At 48.2% G+C, this 13676-nt stretch overlaps 1 protein-coding gene across 1 annotated transcript in view; it reads left to right on the forward strand.

Moving 5' to 3' along the window:
• The window catches only part of LOC140394788 (PDZ domain-containing protein GIPC3-like), a 90794-nt gene that overhangs the window by 13626 nt on the left and 63492 nt on the right, over positions 1-13676 (forward strand). The window contains exon 3 of the mRNA XM_072481984.1: positions 5612-5792. Within this exon, the coding sequence (XP_072338085.1) occupies positions 5612-5792 (181 nt within the window). The remainder of the gene's footprint in view (positions 1-5611; positions 5793-13676) is intronic.

The raw sequence follows: 13676 nt of genomic DNA on the forward strand, positions 1-13676 counted from the left end.
TTTATTGCACTAAGATGCGTGGCCTCCTACAGCAGCTGGCGGAATGGCTGCTGTATGGGGAGCACACATATTTATACTCCGCCTACGGGGCGGAGCCAGCAGGCAGGGACTACCCCCGTACCTGTAGTACAGGGCCTTACCACACATCTCTTACTATATACAACAGTGGTGATTACCACACTGGTGATGTGGTAATGGAGGATGGGACGCTGAGGAGCTAGAGATCTGAGGTCGAGCCCCATTTATCCCAGTAAGCTCCTGGCACAAGGGTCCATCAAAAGTAGCCTAGCAGAGAGATAAATTTGGCAAGGTAGCCTAGCAGAGAGATAGCCAATTGGCAAGTTAGCCCATCAGATCGGCAGTGCCCAAGTGTCATGGGCATTGTCCATTCTGGTGGCCGGCCCTCCTGAGACAGAGGCTGGAGTTTTCCGGAGCCACTCACTGGCGGGATCTTCCGCTCACGTCAAAAGACTTGACACATCCACCACGGGGTATCAGCCATGGCGGGGCTGGTAAATCTCACCCAACAGGGGGTGCGGATCCAGACAGTAGTAATCTCATAGCCCCCTATCGTAGTAGTAGTATGGCTTATTGTCACAAGTAGGCTTCAATTAAGTTACTGTGAAAAGCCCCTAGTCGCAACAGGGGCAATCTAATGATGGAAAAAACACAAGAAGGTTGCAGAGGGGACTGCGAGCAGGCCACCAGCACAGAAGAAAATACCCTGTAGGTTATACAGGGTATACAGTGTAACCCAACTCTGTGCTTCTCTGAGGCCATGACAGTTCTCTGTGCTATTCTGGAGGAGGGGGTGAGCTCCAGTAGCATTGTTATCCAGTGCAAATGTCTGTGTCCAAGTCACAGCAGGGGCCCACCAGAGACCTGGGGCGGATTCTCCGATCGCCGAACGCAATTTCGGCGATCGGCCGGAGAATCCACGTTTACGCTGGAATCGGGGGCGCTGCCATTTTTGCGATGCTCTGCCCCCACAAAAACGGCATACTCAGGCTGCTAGCCCGTCACCAGACGGAGGATCGTGCAGCTTTTGCGTCATTTTTTCTGGCGTAATCCGCCACTGTTTCCACGCCAGCATTAGCACTTAGTCTTCAAATCGGAGAACACCTTCCAAATTCTGGGGCGGAAATTTCTCAAAGAATTTCGAAGTTAATTTGGATGGGGTTCTTCGGCCGTGTCCGCCTGGCGACCAGAGAATCCCGCCCGAGGTCACTGGAGCTCTCCATTGTACACGGCTCACCCATGGCGTTCTTGCAGCGGGCTGGGTGGGAGAATCCAACCCTTTGTGGCGGGTTTTTTAGGGATATTCCCATCCGCTCCACCAGCGAATTCCCCACCGCTATTCAATGACACTTAGTCACTTTCTCGGGCACTGGGGAGTTTCTCACCAGCCTAGTCCACGCTTAAAAATTTTTTTAGCACTGGGGAGCCAAACTCAGAGATCGGTCCGCCATTTTGATAGGGTGCCCTGATCTGTAAGTCAGATTGTGGGGCCACCCCCATCCATGGGCAATGTCACCCCCCACACACATGGACAATACCCCACACCCCCCAAGTGAGGACACCACGCTATGGAGTCCCTGGGGGCCCCCCTCTTCAGGACATCCCAAGCCCCCTTACAGCACCACCTCCATTCCAGGAACACCACCCATCACCCCTCCAGCCTCCCAGAGGCCCCGAAGTACCTGCCCGTCACTCTCCTATCCTTCAATCCCCTCCTCCACCCTCACCCCCCGTCCCTTGGCGGTGTCACCCTGGCACCTGGGCACCTTTGCACTGGCTCCCTGGCACCCAGGCAGTGCTCCTGCTGGCTTGGCAGTGCCATCCAGGGTGGCAATGCCAAGATGCCAGCTGATAGTGCCAAGGCGCCCTCATTCCAGGGACAGGGCTAGGGAGCCACCCTGCACTTACCCTGACCGCCCAGGGGTCTCCGATGCCCGTTCCACCTGGTCCACGTTTGTGTGGACCAGAACTGGTTGGCGCCCGCCTGCAGCCTCCCTGGGGAGCCCAAAGTATCGAGGGAGGCCAGTGGATCCTGCATGAGTAGGTTGTAAGGAGGTTTATAACCTACTTCCGGGAGCGCCATTTGGGGCGGCGTTCCAACTCTAACGTCTCTCGAGACTTTGGAGGATTCTGCGATGCACGGAGGCACACTGGAAGCCTCTCCTGGCAATCTTCGGCCGCGTTGTACTCAAGCGAGAGCCCAACGCGGCCGAAGAAATGCACGGCTCTGGTGTTCCATCTCCCCACAGAAAGCTTTTGATAAAGTATCACATAAGAGATTGGCGTGCAAAATTAAAGCACAGGAGACTGGGGGCATGGATTGAGAATTGGGCAGCAGACAGGAAACAGAGAGTAGGAATAAATGGGTCTTTTTCAAAGTGGCAGGCTGTGACTAATGGGGCCCTGCAGGGATCAGTGCTTGGGACTCAGTTATTCACAAACTACATCAATGATTTGGATGAGGGAACTCATTTCCAAGTTTGCTGATGACACAAAACTTGGTTGGGAATGTGAGTGGTGAGGATGTTCTGGGAGGTTTCAAGGTGATTTGGACAAGTTGAGTGAGTGGGCAAATATAGCATAATGTGGATACATGTGCAGTTATCCATTTCGGACAGAGAAACAGAATGGCAGAGTATTACTTAAATGGTGATAGTTTGGGAAATGCTGATGTATTATGGCACCTGGTGTCCTTGCACACCAGTCACTGAAAGCAAGCATGCAGGTACAGCAAATGGTATGTTGGCCTTCATTGCAAGAGGTTTCGAGTACAGGAGCAAGGTTGTCTTGCTGAAACTGTACAGGGCGTTGGTGAGACCTCACCTGGAGTATTATGTGCAGTTTTGGTCTCCTTATCTAAGAAAGGATACACGTGCCATAGAGGGAGTGCAGCAAACATTCACCAGACCTATGGAATTCCCTGTCCAGTGAAGCAGTTGAGGCTCCTTCATTAAATGTCTTCAAGTTGAAGATAAATAGTTTTTTGAAGAATAAAGGAATAAAGGATTATGGTGTTCGGGTGGGAAAGTGGAACTGAGACCACAAAAGATCAGCCATGATCTCATTGAATGGCGGAGCAGGCTCGAAGGGCCAGATGACCTACTCCTGCTCCTAGTTCTTATGTTCTTATGACAGAATTGTTGTATGAGGAGAGATTGGGTAGACTAAGCCTGTATTCACTGGAATTTAGAAGAATGAGAGGGGGTCTCATTGAAATGTATAAAATCTGACAGGGCTGGTCATGACTGGATGCAGGGATATTGTTTCCTCTGGCTGGAGTCTAGAACAAGGGGCCATCGTCTCGGGATAAGGGGTTGGCCATTTAGAACTGAGATGAGGAGAATATTCTTCACTAGGAGGGTGGTGAACCTGTCTACCACAGAAGGCTATTGAAGCCAAGCCACAGAATATATTTAGGAGGGAAATAGATAGATTTCTAAATTCTAAAGGTGTCAAGGGGTATGGGGAGAGTGAGGGAGTATGGTATTGAGCTAAAGTATCAGCCATGATCCTATTGAATAGTGGACCAGGTTCAAAAGGCCCAAATCACCTACACCCCTTCCTATTTTCTAGTCTTCTGTGTTTCGCAGCCGAACAAATGGATTTTGATTGGAATAATGAACAAGGTGAAAGTGTTTTGTGTTAAATTTCTCAGCAAAATAATCTTTTTAACAACCAATCTCAGAAGCCCATCAATTGAACACACAAGTGTGTAAAATTAAAATGTTGAGCAGCTGTAACATTATGTGATGATGGGCTTGGTAACTTTTCTTTGTTTTCTATGGGCACGGTTCTCCGGCCACGTTATGCTCTCGCTCAAGCGAAACGAGGCCGGTGAATAGCGGGAGAGGCCAAAATCGAGAACTGAGCCAGGCGCCAAACAGGTTGTGATGCAACCAGCCCACTTCCGCAGGAGAAATCAGGATCTCGCCGCAGCGTGACGAGAAACCAATTATCACCACTTACTCCCCATTTCCATACAATCAACGGAAGCTACCCCATATCCAACGGCCCCCTGTCATTCACCGACCTCCCCAGCAAGTGGTCATGCTGGCCCAGTTAGTACTCCTTGAAGGTGGTGAGGATTCTTATGTCCGGCACACCACCCCCTGTCTGGACCCTCTCCCGGGGATTGTGGGCATGCTTTTCCTGAGGAAGTACAGAGAGGGCATCATTAGCCACATGCGTGGTTCACAGTGGTGGGAGGAGGGTTGTGAAGGAGGGGTTGAGGAGTTTAAAGGTGGAGGGGTTGAGGAAGGGTTGGGGGGTTGAACGGGGAGGGGGCTAGACGCTCCCATGGGGGTGGGAAGGTCTCGGGGTGGGGGGGAGTGGGGCAGCGTTGGTGTCTATTACGGCTGCTCAGTTTACATCATTGACCTTCCTGCACTGGAGGCCAGTCCTCCTAGTCACACTCCCAGCGCTCACAGCCGCTGCCACCTCATCCCAGGCAGCACTGGCTGCCCTATGGCTAACCCTCCTGGACCCTCAAGGTAACAGGACATCCCTTCTGGCCTCCACTGCGTCTAGCAGCCTCCCCAGGTTAGCGTTCTCGAATCTTGGGGCTGGTGTCCTTGGCGCCATTGTGGTGAGAGGCGGGGTTGCTGGCGAGCGCAGTGCCGGCAAATCAGCTGGAAAGCCTTCATTTGCGGTGAGAAGCCCATGAGGCTCGTTAAGTGGACCAATTAATGTTGAATAGCATTGCTGGTCTTGCTGGGAGAAGCTCGTGGCAATTCCCGCTTGCCACAACACATAGAAATCTGCCTGGAGAATCATGCCCTACGTGAGTATGTATGTGTTGAACAGGAAAAAGAAGACCAACAAGTCCTTAAATGGTTTTAATGAGCAGTGAATGATAAATTAATGCCAGAACACTTGTGTTAATAATAGCTTTTGGCCAGAAAACAGAGAAAAGGTGGTATAATGTGTTTCTGGTTTCCCAACTTTCTGCTCATTTTAATGCAATGTGTTTGTTGTTGGTTCCTGCAGTTGCGAACACATTCTCATAAATTTTTGCGTACTCTTCCGATCTTTTCTTATTTTTTTTCCCCATATCCTGTTGACACTGTTTTGCACAGCTTGACTCTACATTATCGGAGTAAAAGTTATTTAATTTTGGGGACTAAATTGCGCTGATTACGTGTTGTAATCTGGATTTCTGAGTAAAACCTTACAGTAGGAAATCAATCAGAAAGTTGAGTCATCAAATTTCCTAGGACTGAAACGAACATTTGAAGCAGCACAATGCTGGAACGTGTTCCATCATTATCATAGAATTTACATTGCAGAAGGAGGCCATTCGGCCCATCGAGTCTGCACTGGCCCTTGGCAAACATTCAGTAATTGTTAAGAAAACCATCATCTCATCCCTGGGTGAGGTTTCACTTTGCTTTCATACATCAAAGGATAGTCCTAAAGCTTAATTGCCAGCTCAAATCAGATTAATGGTTCCCTTCTGTTGTTATTTAACTTAATAAACTGTGTAAATAGTGCCACTCTATTGAACTTTGTGGATCATTATGAAAATAAATAATTTCTTTCAGCTGGTTAATTACATTGTTTTCTTTTTACTAAACAATAGCTTTTAATTTCTCAGAGGATAAAAGAAGGCAGCACTATTGACAGAATCAAGACAGTCTGCGTCGGAGACCACATAGAAGGAATAAACAGTCAAACTATAGTAGGTTGCCGACACTACGAAGTTGCCAAGATGTTGAAAGATTTGCCCAAAGGTCAACCGTTCATACTTGGATTAGTGGAACCAAGGAAGGCTTTTGGTGAGTCAGTCAGCAAAGCAGCCCACATTCAAATCAAACATCATTAACATTTTCCATATCAGGCAATATTTATTTTCAGACTACATTCTTGATATATTCTCAAGAACCAATCCAGCTTCTAATGTGCAACCATCTATTAATGGATGACTTGGAAAAGCCATTGTAATTGTAACATTTATCAACTTTTCTTCATCACTCTCGGAATTATCCGTCATTTCCAGGTTGGGTTGAAACTGCCCTGACATGTCAACACAGTCCATTATTACATTATTCACAAAGGGTCAGATCTTTCACATTGGCCAATAGATGAATATATTCTTTTCATGGCAGTGAATCTGATGCTGATGGCTGTGTTGGGGGGAATGTGGATAAGATATCAGATACCTGGGCTAGTTGTTTTTGTGTGAGACAATACACTCATAACGAACACGGTGGAATGCAAAAAGGTTCATTCCTAACTTCTTTTTTTAATTCATAAGGCTGCCCATAAGTGAGTGCAGTGTACTGTGGAGGTGGGGTTGGGGGAAAGGGGGGTTACTTGCAAAAGCTTCCTATACTAGCTGAGTCAATGCCATCTATCACTGAACGAGTGCCCCCAGCTTGGCAATGCTAGTGTCTATCTCCTTCTGCGGCTTACAAAGAAAGTTTTCCATTCTGCTTTGGAACAATGGATGATTGTGGCTGGAGTTCTCCAGAAGTTGTAGTTCTCTTTTCCCATTGGCAGTGCCCCGGCCCCAACCGTGGGTTTCCCGGTGGCATGGGGTGGTAAATCCCATTGACAGACAGCGGGAGTAGAGAATCCTACCGCCAGCGAACGTCGCATCGCCAAGAAACAAGCGGCTGGGGGAATCAGAGAATCCCGCCCCATATGTCAAAACGTAGCAGCTACGTACAATGCTTGTAGTTATATCTCCTAGAAGATGTGGCAGTTTCCAACTTAGCATTTGTGTGTTACTTGGTTAGTCTCCCAAGAAATGAGCAATACTGAGAAACCTCTGCCTGCCTCCTGATTCCAGCAAATTCCTCATTTAGGCTAGGCACAAGAAAATTGTTTGACCGATACACAAGCAAGAGCCTCATTTCAAATAAATGGTACCTGTGGTTACTCTGAAAGGTATTCTTCAGTTTGAATAGGAGAATCACCTTTTGCTGCATCTTCTGCAGCAAGACCTCAGCCTCATCCCTGTCAAAACATGTTGCTGGGACCCCGGGCACCAATATCTTGACTGGATAGCACCACTTAAACCTAGCCGGCACTGCTTAAAGGCTGGAACTGATGCTGAGATTCATGGTTGAAGGGAACCTGACTTGGGGACATAGTGATGAATGACATAACTCATGAAAGAGAATGAACTTGAAGGTTTTCAGATGCTGCACTGGAGGCCTTGGTGACGAAGATGGAAAGGTGCAGAGATGCCCAGGATTTCTAGGGGACTAGGGACACACTCCAAAAGCAGGAGGAGCAGGTGGCTGTGGATGACAGTGCCAGGAGTCAAGCTCCAAGGGACTGGATGCAGTCCCATAAGAAGTTCAAGAAGTTCAATGACCTCACATAGTGGTGAAAATCAGTGAATGCATCTTCCAATGCCATATCCTACTAACTGCACCAATAACAGTTGTACAGCCGTACCCCACATCTCACAGCTGGCACACACTGCAGCTATTCAAACATGACAACGTCTATCACCTGAACCGATTGGGCGAAACACGCTGATCCACCTCCCTCCCTCTTACAGGACATGGTGGCGCACAAGTGGAGGGAATAGGAGCTAACCACAGGAGACAGGCATACCCACATGTCCCAAGCCTCATGGAGGAGATGCAACTGGCCATTATTAGGACGGCCAATGTCAAGGCCTTGATCCAAGAGTGGGGCTAATGCCATTGAATATGATGGTATCCCCATACCCAATCCTCCTTGTCACATCACTTCCCCCTCGTTCCAGACACATTCTTGACTTATGAGCTGAAGATAGTGTAAAGCATGTACCTCTTACTTTCCCTACTCCCCGTGTCACAATCTTACCTTTTCCTTTCAGGTACCCAATTCACACAGCTTGACCAGACAGTGGGGGAACACAAAGAAGAAAGTCTTGATGAAGACAGCACCATCATTTGATTTCACACTCAGAGCTACCAACTCAGATACTAACACTGCACTGTATCTTAGGGGATAGATTAGATGCAGAATCTGCACATGGTAAGACATTGGGCATGAGTGGGCTGCAGCCAGGACACGGGGCGAGGGTAGTGCACGTGCCAGTTTACCAGAGGTTGAGGTCACAAAAAGGTTCCACTGCAGGGGGCTCCGATGAGGACTTTGATGAGGCATCTTATGGAAGCTGGGTAAGCATAACCAATCCCAAGTTAAATCAGAAAATGCTTGAAAAGCTCAACAGGTCTGGCAGCATCTGTGGAGAGGGAAACTGAGTTAATGTTTTGGGTCCAATATGACTCTTCTTCTGGGATCAAGGACAAATCCTTGTGGAATTCCAGAGGTAATACAGCAAGGGTAGAAAGTGAAAGCACTGCTGGAGACACACTGACCGACTGTGTTGGGACAGGTCGAATCTCTTCACCTTTCCATTTTCCTTTCCTTTCAAACACTCCTTAAGACCTTACCTCTTTGTTCAAGCATTCGATCAACTGACATATTGGGCGTCATTCTCTGACCCCTCGCCGGGTCGGAGAATTGCCGTTGGCCACCGTGAATCCCGCCCCCGCCCCCGCCGAAGTCTGTACCGGAGATTGGGCGGGGGCGGGAATCGGGCCCCGTCGGTTGGCGGGACCCCCCGCTCAATTCTCCGGCCCGAATGGGCCGAAATCCCGGCCAGAAATTGCCTGTCCCGCCGGCGTAAATCAAAGCTGGTATTTACCGACGGGACCAGGCGGCGTGGGCGGGCTCCGGGGTCCTGGGGGGGGCGCGGGGCGATCTGACCCCGGGGGGTGCCCCCACGGTGGCCTGGCCCACGATCGGGGCCCACCGATCCGCGGGCGGGCCTGTGCCATGGGGGCACTCTTTCCCTTCCGCCTCCGCCACGGCCTCCACCATGGCGGAGGCGGAAGAGACTCTCCCTACTGCGCATGCGCGGGAAACTGTCGGCGGCCGCTGACGCTCCCGCGCATGCGCCGGGAAACTGTCAGCGGCCGCTGACGCTCCCGCGCATGCGCCGCATTTCCGCGCCAGCTGGCGGGGCAACAAACGCCATTTCCGCCAGCTGGCGGGGTGGAAATCCCTCTGGCGTCGGCCTAGCCCCTCAATGTTGGGTGCTCGGCCCCCAAAAATGCGGAGCATTCCGCACCTTTGGGGCGGCGCGATGCCCGTCTGATTGGCGCCGATTTGGGCGCCAGTCGGCGGACATCGCGCCGTTGGGGGAGAATTTCGCCCATGATCTCCGTAGTGTCAAATTTTGTTTGAAGTTAGGTTCTGTGGAGCACCTTGGGCCTTTTACCAGGCCCTATGTAAACACAGGTTGTTGTTGTTTTACTGTTGATTGATGTTATGTAATTCCCATCTTTATCCTCTCGTCACTGAAGTTCATTTCTAGCCCAGTAACTCTAAGTTGTTCTTATTTAATAGTTTTTAATGATTTAGTGAGTACTACTCCTCCTGAATAAAATATCTTGTCATTCAATAGTAGCGGTTCAGCAGTTGAATTGCGACTCCATCGGGTCTATTTAAACTACTAGCATTTGCATAAATTTGAAATCCTAACCTGATATCTTGAAAGACGATTGCTTAGGCACCTGAATTTTTAATTTGGATTGGTTAAAAATAGAGTGAAAAAGGTTTTAGCTCCTGGTTGCTAAAGATTTAATCACAGGGTAATATGTAGGGTTGCTTCAAGGTGGCACCAGACGTCACCCAGCTTCAGTGGTGATTTTCTGATAGTTCTTATTGTCAGTTTTTAAATCTTCAGATCCTAAATGCAGCTTTAATTGGGAACAGAAGGGCACAAACATGTTTCATTATTCATTACTGCCAACTTTTAATTTATTTATGGAGAATTGCAATTCACGTGAAAGCTTTTTTGTGGATAGATCTTTGAAACTGTTCTTTGTCTAAGACGTGCAGTCCCATCACATGCTCTTTGCGCCCATTGACTTTCCCCATATTTCTGACAATTTGCATCATTAAGCTGACTGAACAGCTGGTATATATCAGTCCTCGAAGTGGAGTAGTAGCCCGAAGGGATTGGGATCTTTAAATGTTTCTATTAGACCTGACTCCGTGTCAGAATGAAGAGCAGATTTATCGAGGTTGTCATGTTTCGATAAATCTGTTCTTCGTCGTGCAGGAGGAAAGTTGGCCATCTAAGGCTGCATGCCTTCGTTTTAACAATCATTCTATTTTGAACTCATTTTTCCCAGGCCTCAGAAAATTCAGCAGGTATACGTAGGTGAGAAGGGCTGAATCCATGCGTTAAGTGTCAATGCTTGTGTGCCAGGAAGCTACCCAGTAAATTGCCACCCGCTACCTGTCAACCCCAGTTGTCCCATCACCAGGTCCCGATCCCTCACCTGGACCACCATCTGTCGTCGTCCCCTCCCCTCGTCTCCCCACCCGTCCTGTCCCCGTTCCCCCGCCACCATTAGATCCTTCCTGACCACTATTGAAATTCCTGCCCATGCAATTGATACCTCGAGTGATCGGGACACCCCCCCCCCCCCCCCCCCCCCCCCTCATGATTGGATTGTAATCAAATTTCACTTGCAAGGCTTCCCTGCAATTGGGACACTTCGCGTTTAGGATCCCGCAGTCCTTCCTCACTACCCTTCCACACCCCACACGACCTACCTGTTCTCTTTGTCTGTGGCCCTGAACTGTAGGCTTCCTGTTCAACAAAACATTGAAGGCATCCTTCAGTAAAATGGTGCAGGATATTCAGGAAATCAGGTTCCTCTGGGTTTACCACCCTCAAAATACACTTAGTTACTCCCTCCACCACCCCACCCAAAACAGAATTCACCACTGAGCTAAGACCCAGTCCAAAACTTCTGGTCATTTATCTCATTACTATTTGTGGAACCTTACTATGCACAGATTGACTGCCATATTTCTCACAATACAGAGTGACAAGAGGACCAGGAGAAGACTAGCCAGTCATTAAGCTTGGCTGCCATTCAATGCGATCACCATCGATTGGTATTCTAACTCTATCTGCCTGCCTGGACTCCATTTCCCTTGGGCTTACAATAATCTGTCAAACTCAGGTTTAAGATTCTCAATTGAGTTATCATTTGCTTGAGGTTTCTGCTGCACAATTGACAGCATCCCTGTCTCTGAGCCCAAAGCTCTGGGTTCGGGTGCCACTCCAGGACTTGATGGTACCTGAAGGGGCATTCATAATGTGGTCAAATAGCCTGATTGTCAGCTTGCAAATCTTTCCAGCAGGCCAATGGCAGGCAGTATGAAGGGGAGAGACTACTGGTCAGCCATGTATGAAGTGGAGTAATGCCTGTCAAGCTATAGCTTCAGGATAGAGACCTGTTCCAGGAAAAAAAGCCCTGGAAATTCTGCCTGAAATGTCATGTCCTGTTGTGGAGAGAGTTCCACGTTTATATAATATAATATAATCTTTATAGTGTCACAAGTAGGCTGACATTAACACTGCAATGAAGTTACTTTGAAAATCTCCTAGTCACCATATTACGGCACCTGTTCGGGTACACTGGGGGAGAATCCAGAATGTCTAATTCACCTAATAAGCACGTCTTTCAGGACTTCTATGAGGAAACCAGAGGACCCGGAGGAAACCCATGTAGACACTGGGAGAATGTGCACGCTCTGCGATGACCCTTATCCTAGGCTCCTTTCAACTGATGTAAACAATTCCCTATCTACCCTATCAATTCCTTTCAAAATCCTAAAATCTTCAATCAAATCACCCCTTAACCTTGTATATTTCAGAAAATACAAGTCTAGTTTATGTAAACTCTCCATATAATCTACCCTTGGAGACCTGATAATATCCTGGTGAAGCTGTGCTGTATTCTTTCTAAGGAGTGCTGCCCAGAGATCTACAGAATTCTCCAGATGTGGTTCTGGCTGCCATTGAAAATAGCGGCCTGATAGTGGGATTCAGGATGGAATTCTAGGAGATCCCCGCTATGATAAATTAGCATGGCAAGGGAGAGCGAATCGGTCCTGGTCGCCGCTCCTAGTGCCAGAGCAGACCGGGAGCGATTCTCCTCCGGCAGAATAGTCTCACAAACAGTGAATCCAGCCCATAGTAAATAGTACAGAATATTTGGGACATCACGACTTTCTTCCTTTTGATTCAACACCCTGACTTTTACTGCCTAAATAATCTGATCACCAGGTCAATAATTTGTCTTTTCATAGAATTTAGAGTGCAGAAGGAGGCCATTCGGCCCATCGAGTCTGCACCGGCTCTTGGAAAGAGCAACCTACCCAAGGTCAACACCTCCACCCTATCCCAGTAACCCCACCCAACACTAAGGGAAATTTTGGACACTAAGGGCAATTTATCATGGCCAATCCACCTAACCTGCACACCTTTGGACTGTGGAAGGAAACCGGAGCACCCGGAGGAAACCCACGCACACACGGGGAGGATGTGCAGACTCCGCACAGACAGTGACCCAAGCCAGAATCGATATCATGAGCTTTAAATTCAGCTAACAGGCTCTTGTGAGGAGCTTTGTCTAATACCATCTGGAATCCCATACAAACCACATCCATCTGTCTACTATTTTAGTTTATCCCTCCAAAGATTTAATTAGTTTCATGAACGACCCCTTACAAATCTATGTTCTCGCTCGCTAATCAGCTGAAATGTAGTCACTTTGGTCCGGATTTCCTCAGAGTCAGAAAGACTCTGCACATCCTTAAAAATGTTGGGATGATCCCGCATGTGGATGTCCCACCACATTTCTGACAGATCCAGTTTTTGCCGGCAGGAGGAAAGAGGTAGGGTGTGATTCACAATGGCCAGAAATCCAAACACAGCTGGGCCATTTGAACCCAGTGCTGAGTTCAATCATACCCCATTTTGACTGGTCCAAGGACCTTAGCCTGTCATATAGGAAGCATGATTTGATGGAGTACATGTAAATGCCCTTGAAGGGTGCATAATTCAGCATAACTATCACGATCTGAAGTTTTTTTAATGGTCTATTCTTTCAACCTTACAAAAAAAAACATGCTGCAGCTGCCTCTGAGAGTTAAATAAAATTTTACTGCCTGACTGATTTCGATGACAAGTAAAGGTTTGAAAATAAAAGTAGCACCTGGTCAGGCAGTTTCAGTGGAGATCATTATCACCAAGAGCTATCATTATGCTATTATGAACACTTGGCTGAGTTTCAAAAGCTACAGTTTACTTAACAGGGGGTCCTGAACCAACATTTTGATTGACAGCTTAAGGAGGCTATTAAAGGTTTTTCTGCCTTTGATGTGGGTCTTGTTGTAAAGAAAAGGTACAATTCCTAAAGCCTTTTTTCTGACTGGATTTTAATCCCAGTAAGATAATGGATTGATTGCCAGCCAGCTGAATGTAAAACTTACATTCCACCCTAAGTGGGATGAAAGGGAGCAGAACCTCGACTACTCAGTATGGTGGCATAGCAGTTAGCATTGCTGCCTCACAACGCCAGGGACCGTGGTTCGATTCCGGCTTGGGTGGAGTGTGCACATTCTTCCCATGTCTGTGTGGGTCTCCTCTGGGTGCTCTGGTTTCTTCCCACGGTCCAAAGATATGTAGCTTAGGTGGATTAGCCATGCTAAATTGCCCCTTAGGGTCCAAAGATGTGCAGGTTAGGTGGGGTTGCGGTGTTACAGGGATAGGATGGGTAAGTGGGCTTAGGTAGGGTGCTCCTTCGGAGAGTTGGTGCAGACGCGATGGGCCAGATGACCTCCTT

This window comes from Scyliorhinus torazame, chromosome 18 (assembly GCF_047496885.1).
Source record: "Scyliorhinus torazame isolate Kashiwa2021f chromosome 18, sScyTor2.1, whole genome shotgun sequence".
NCBI lineage: Eukaryota > Metazoa > Chordata > Chondrichthyes > Carcharhiniformes > Scyliorhinidae > Scyliorhinus > Scyliorhinus torazame.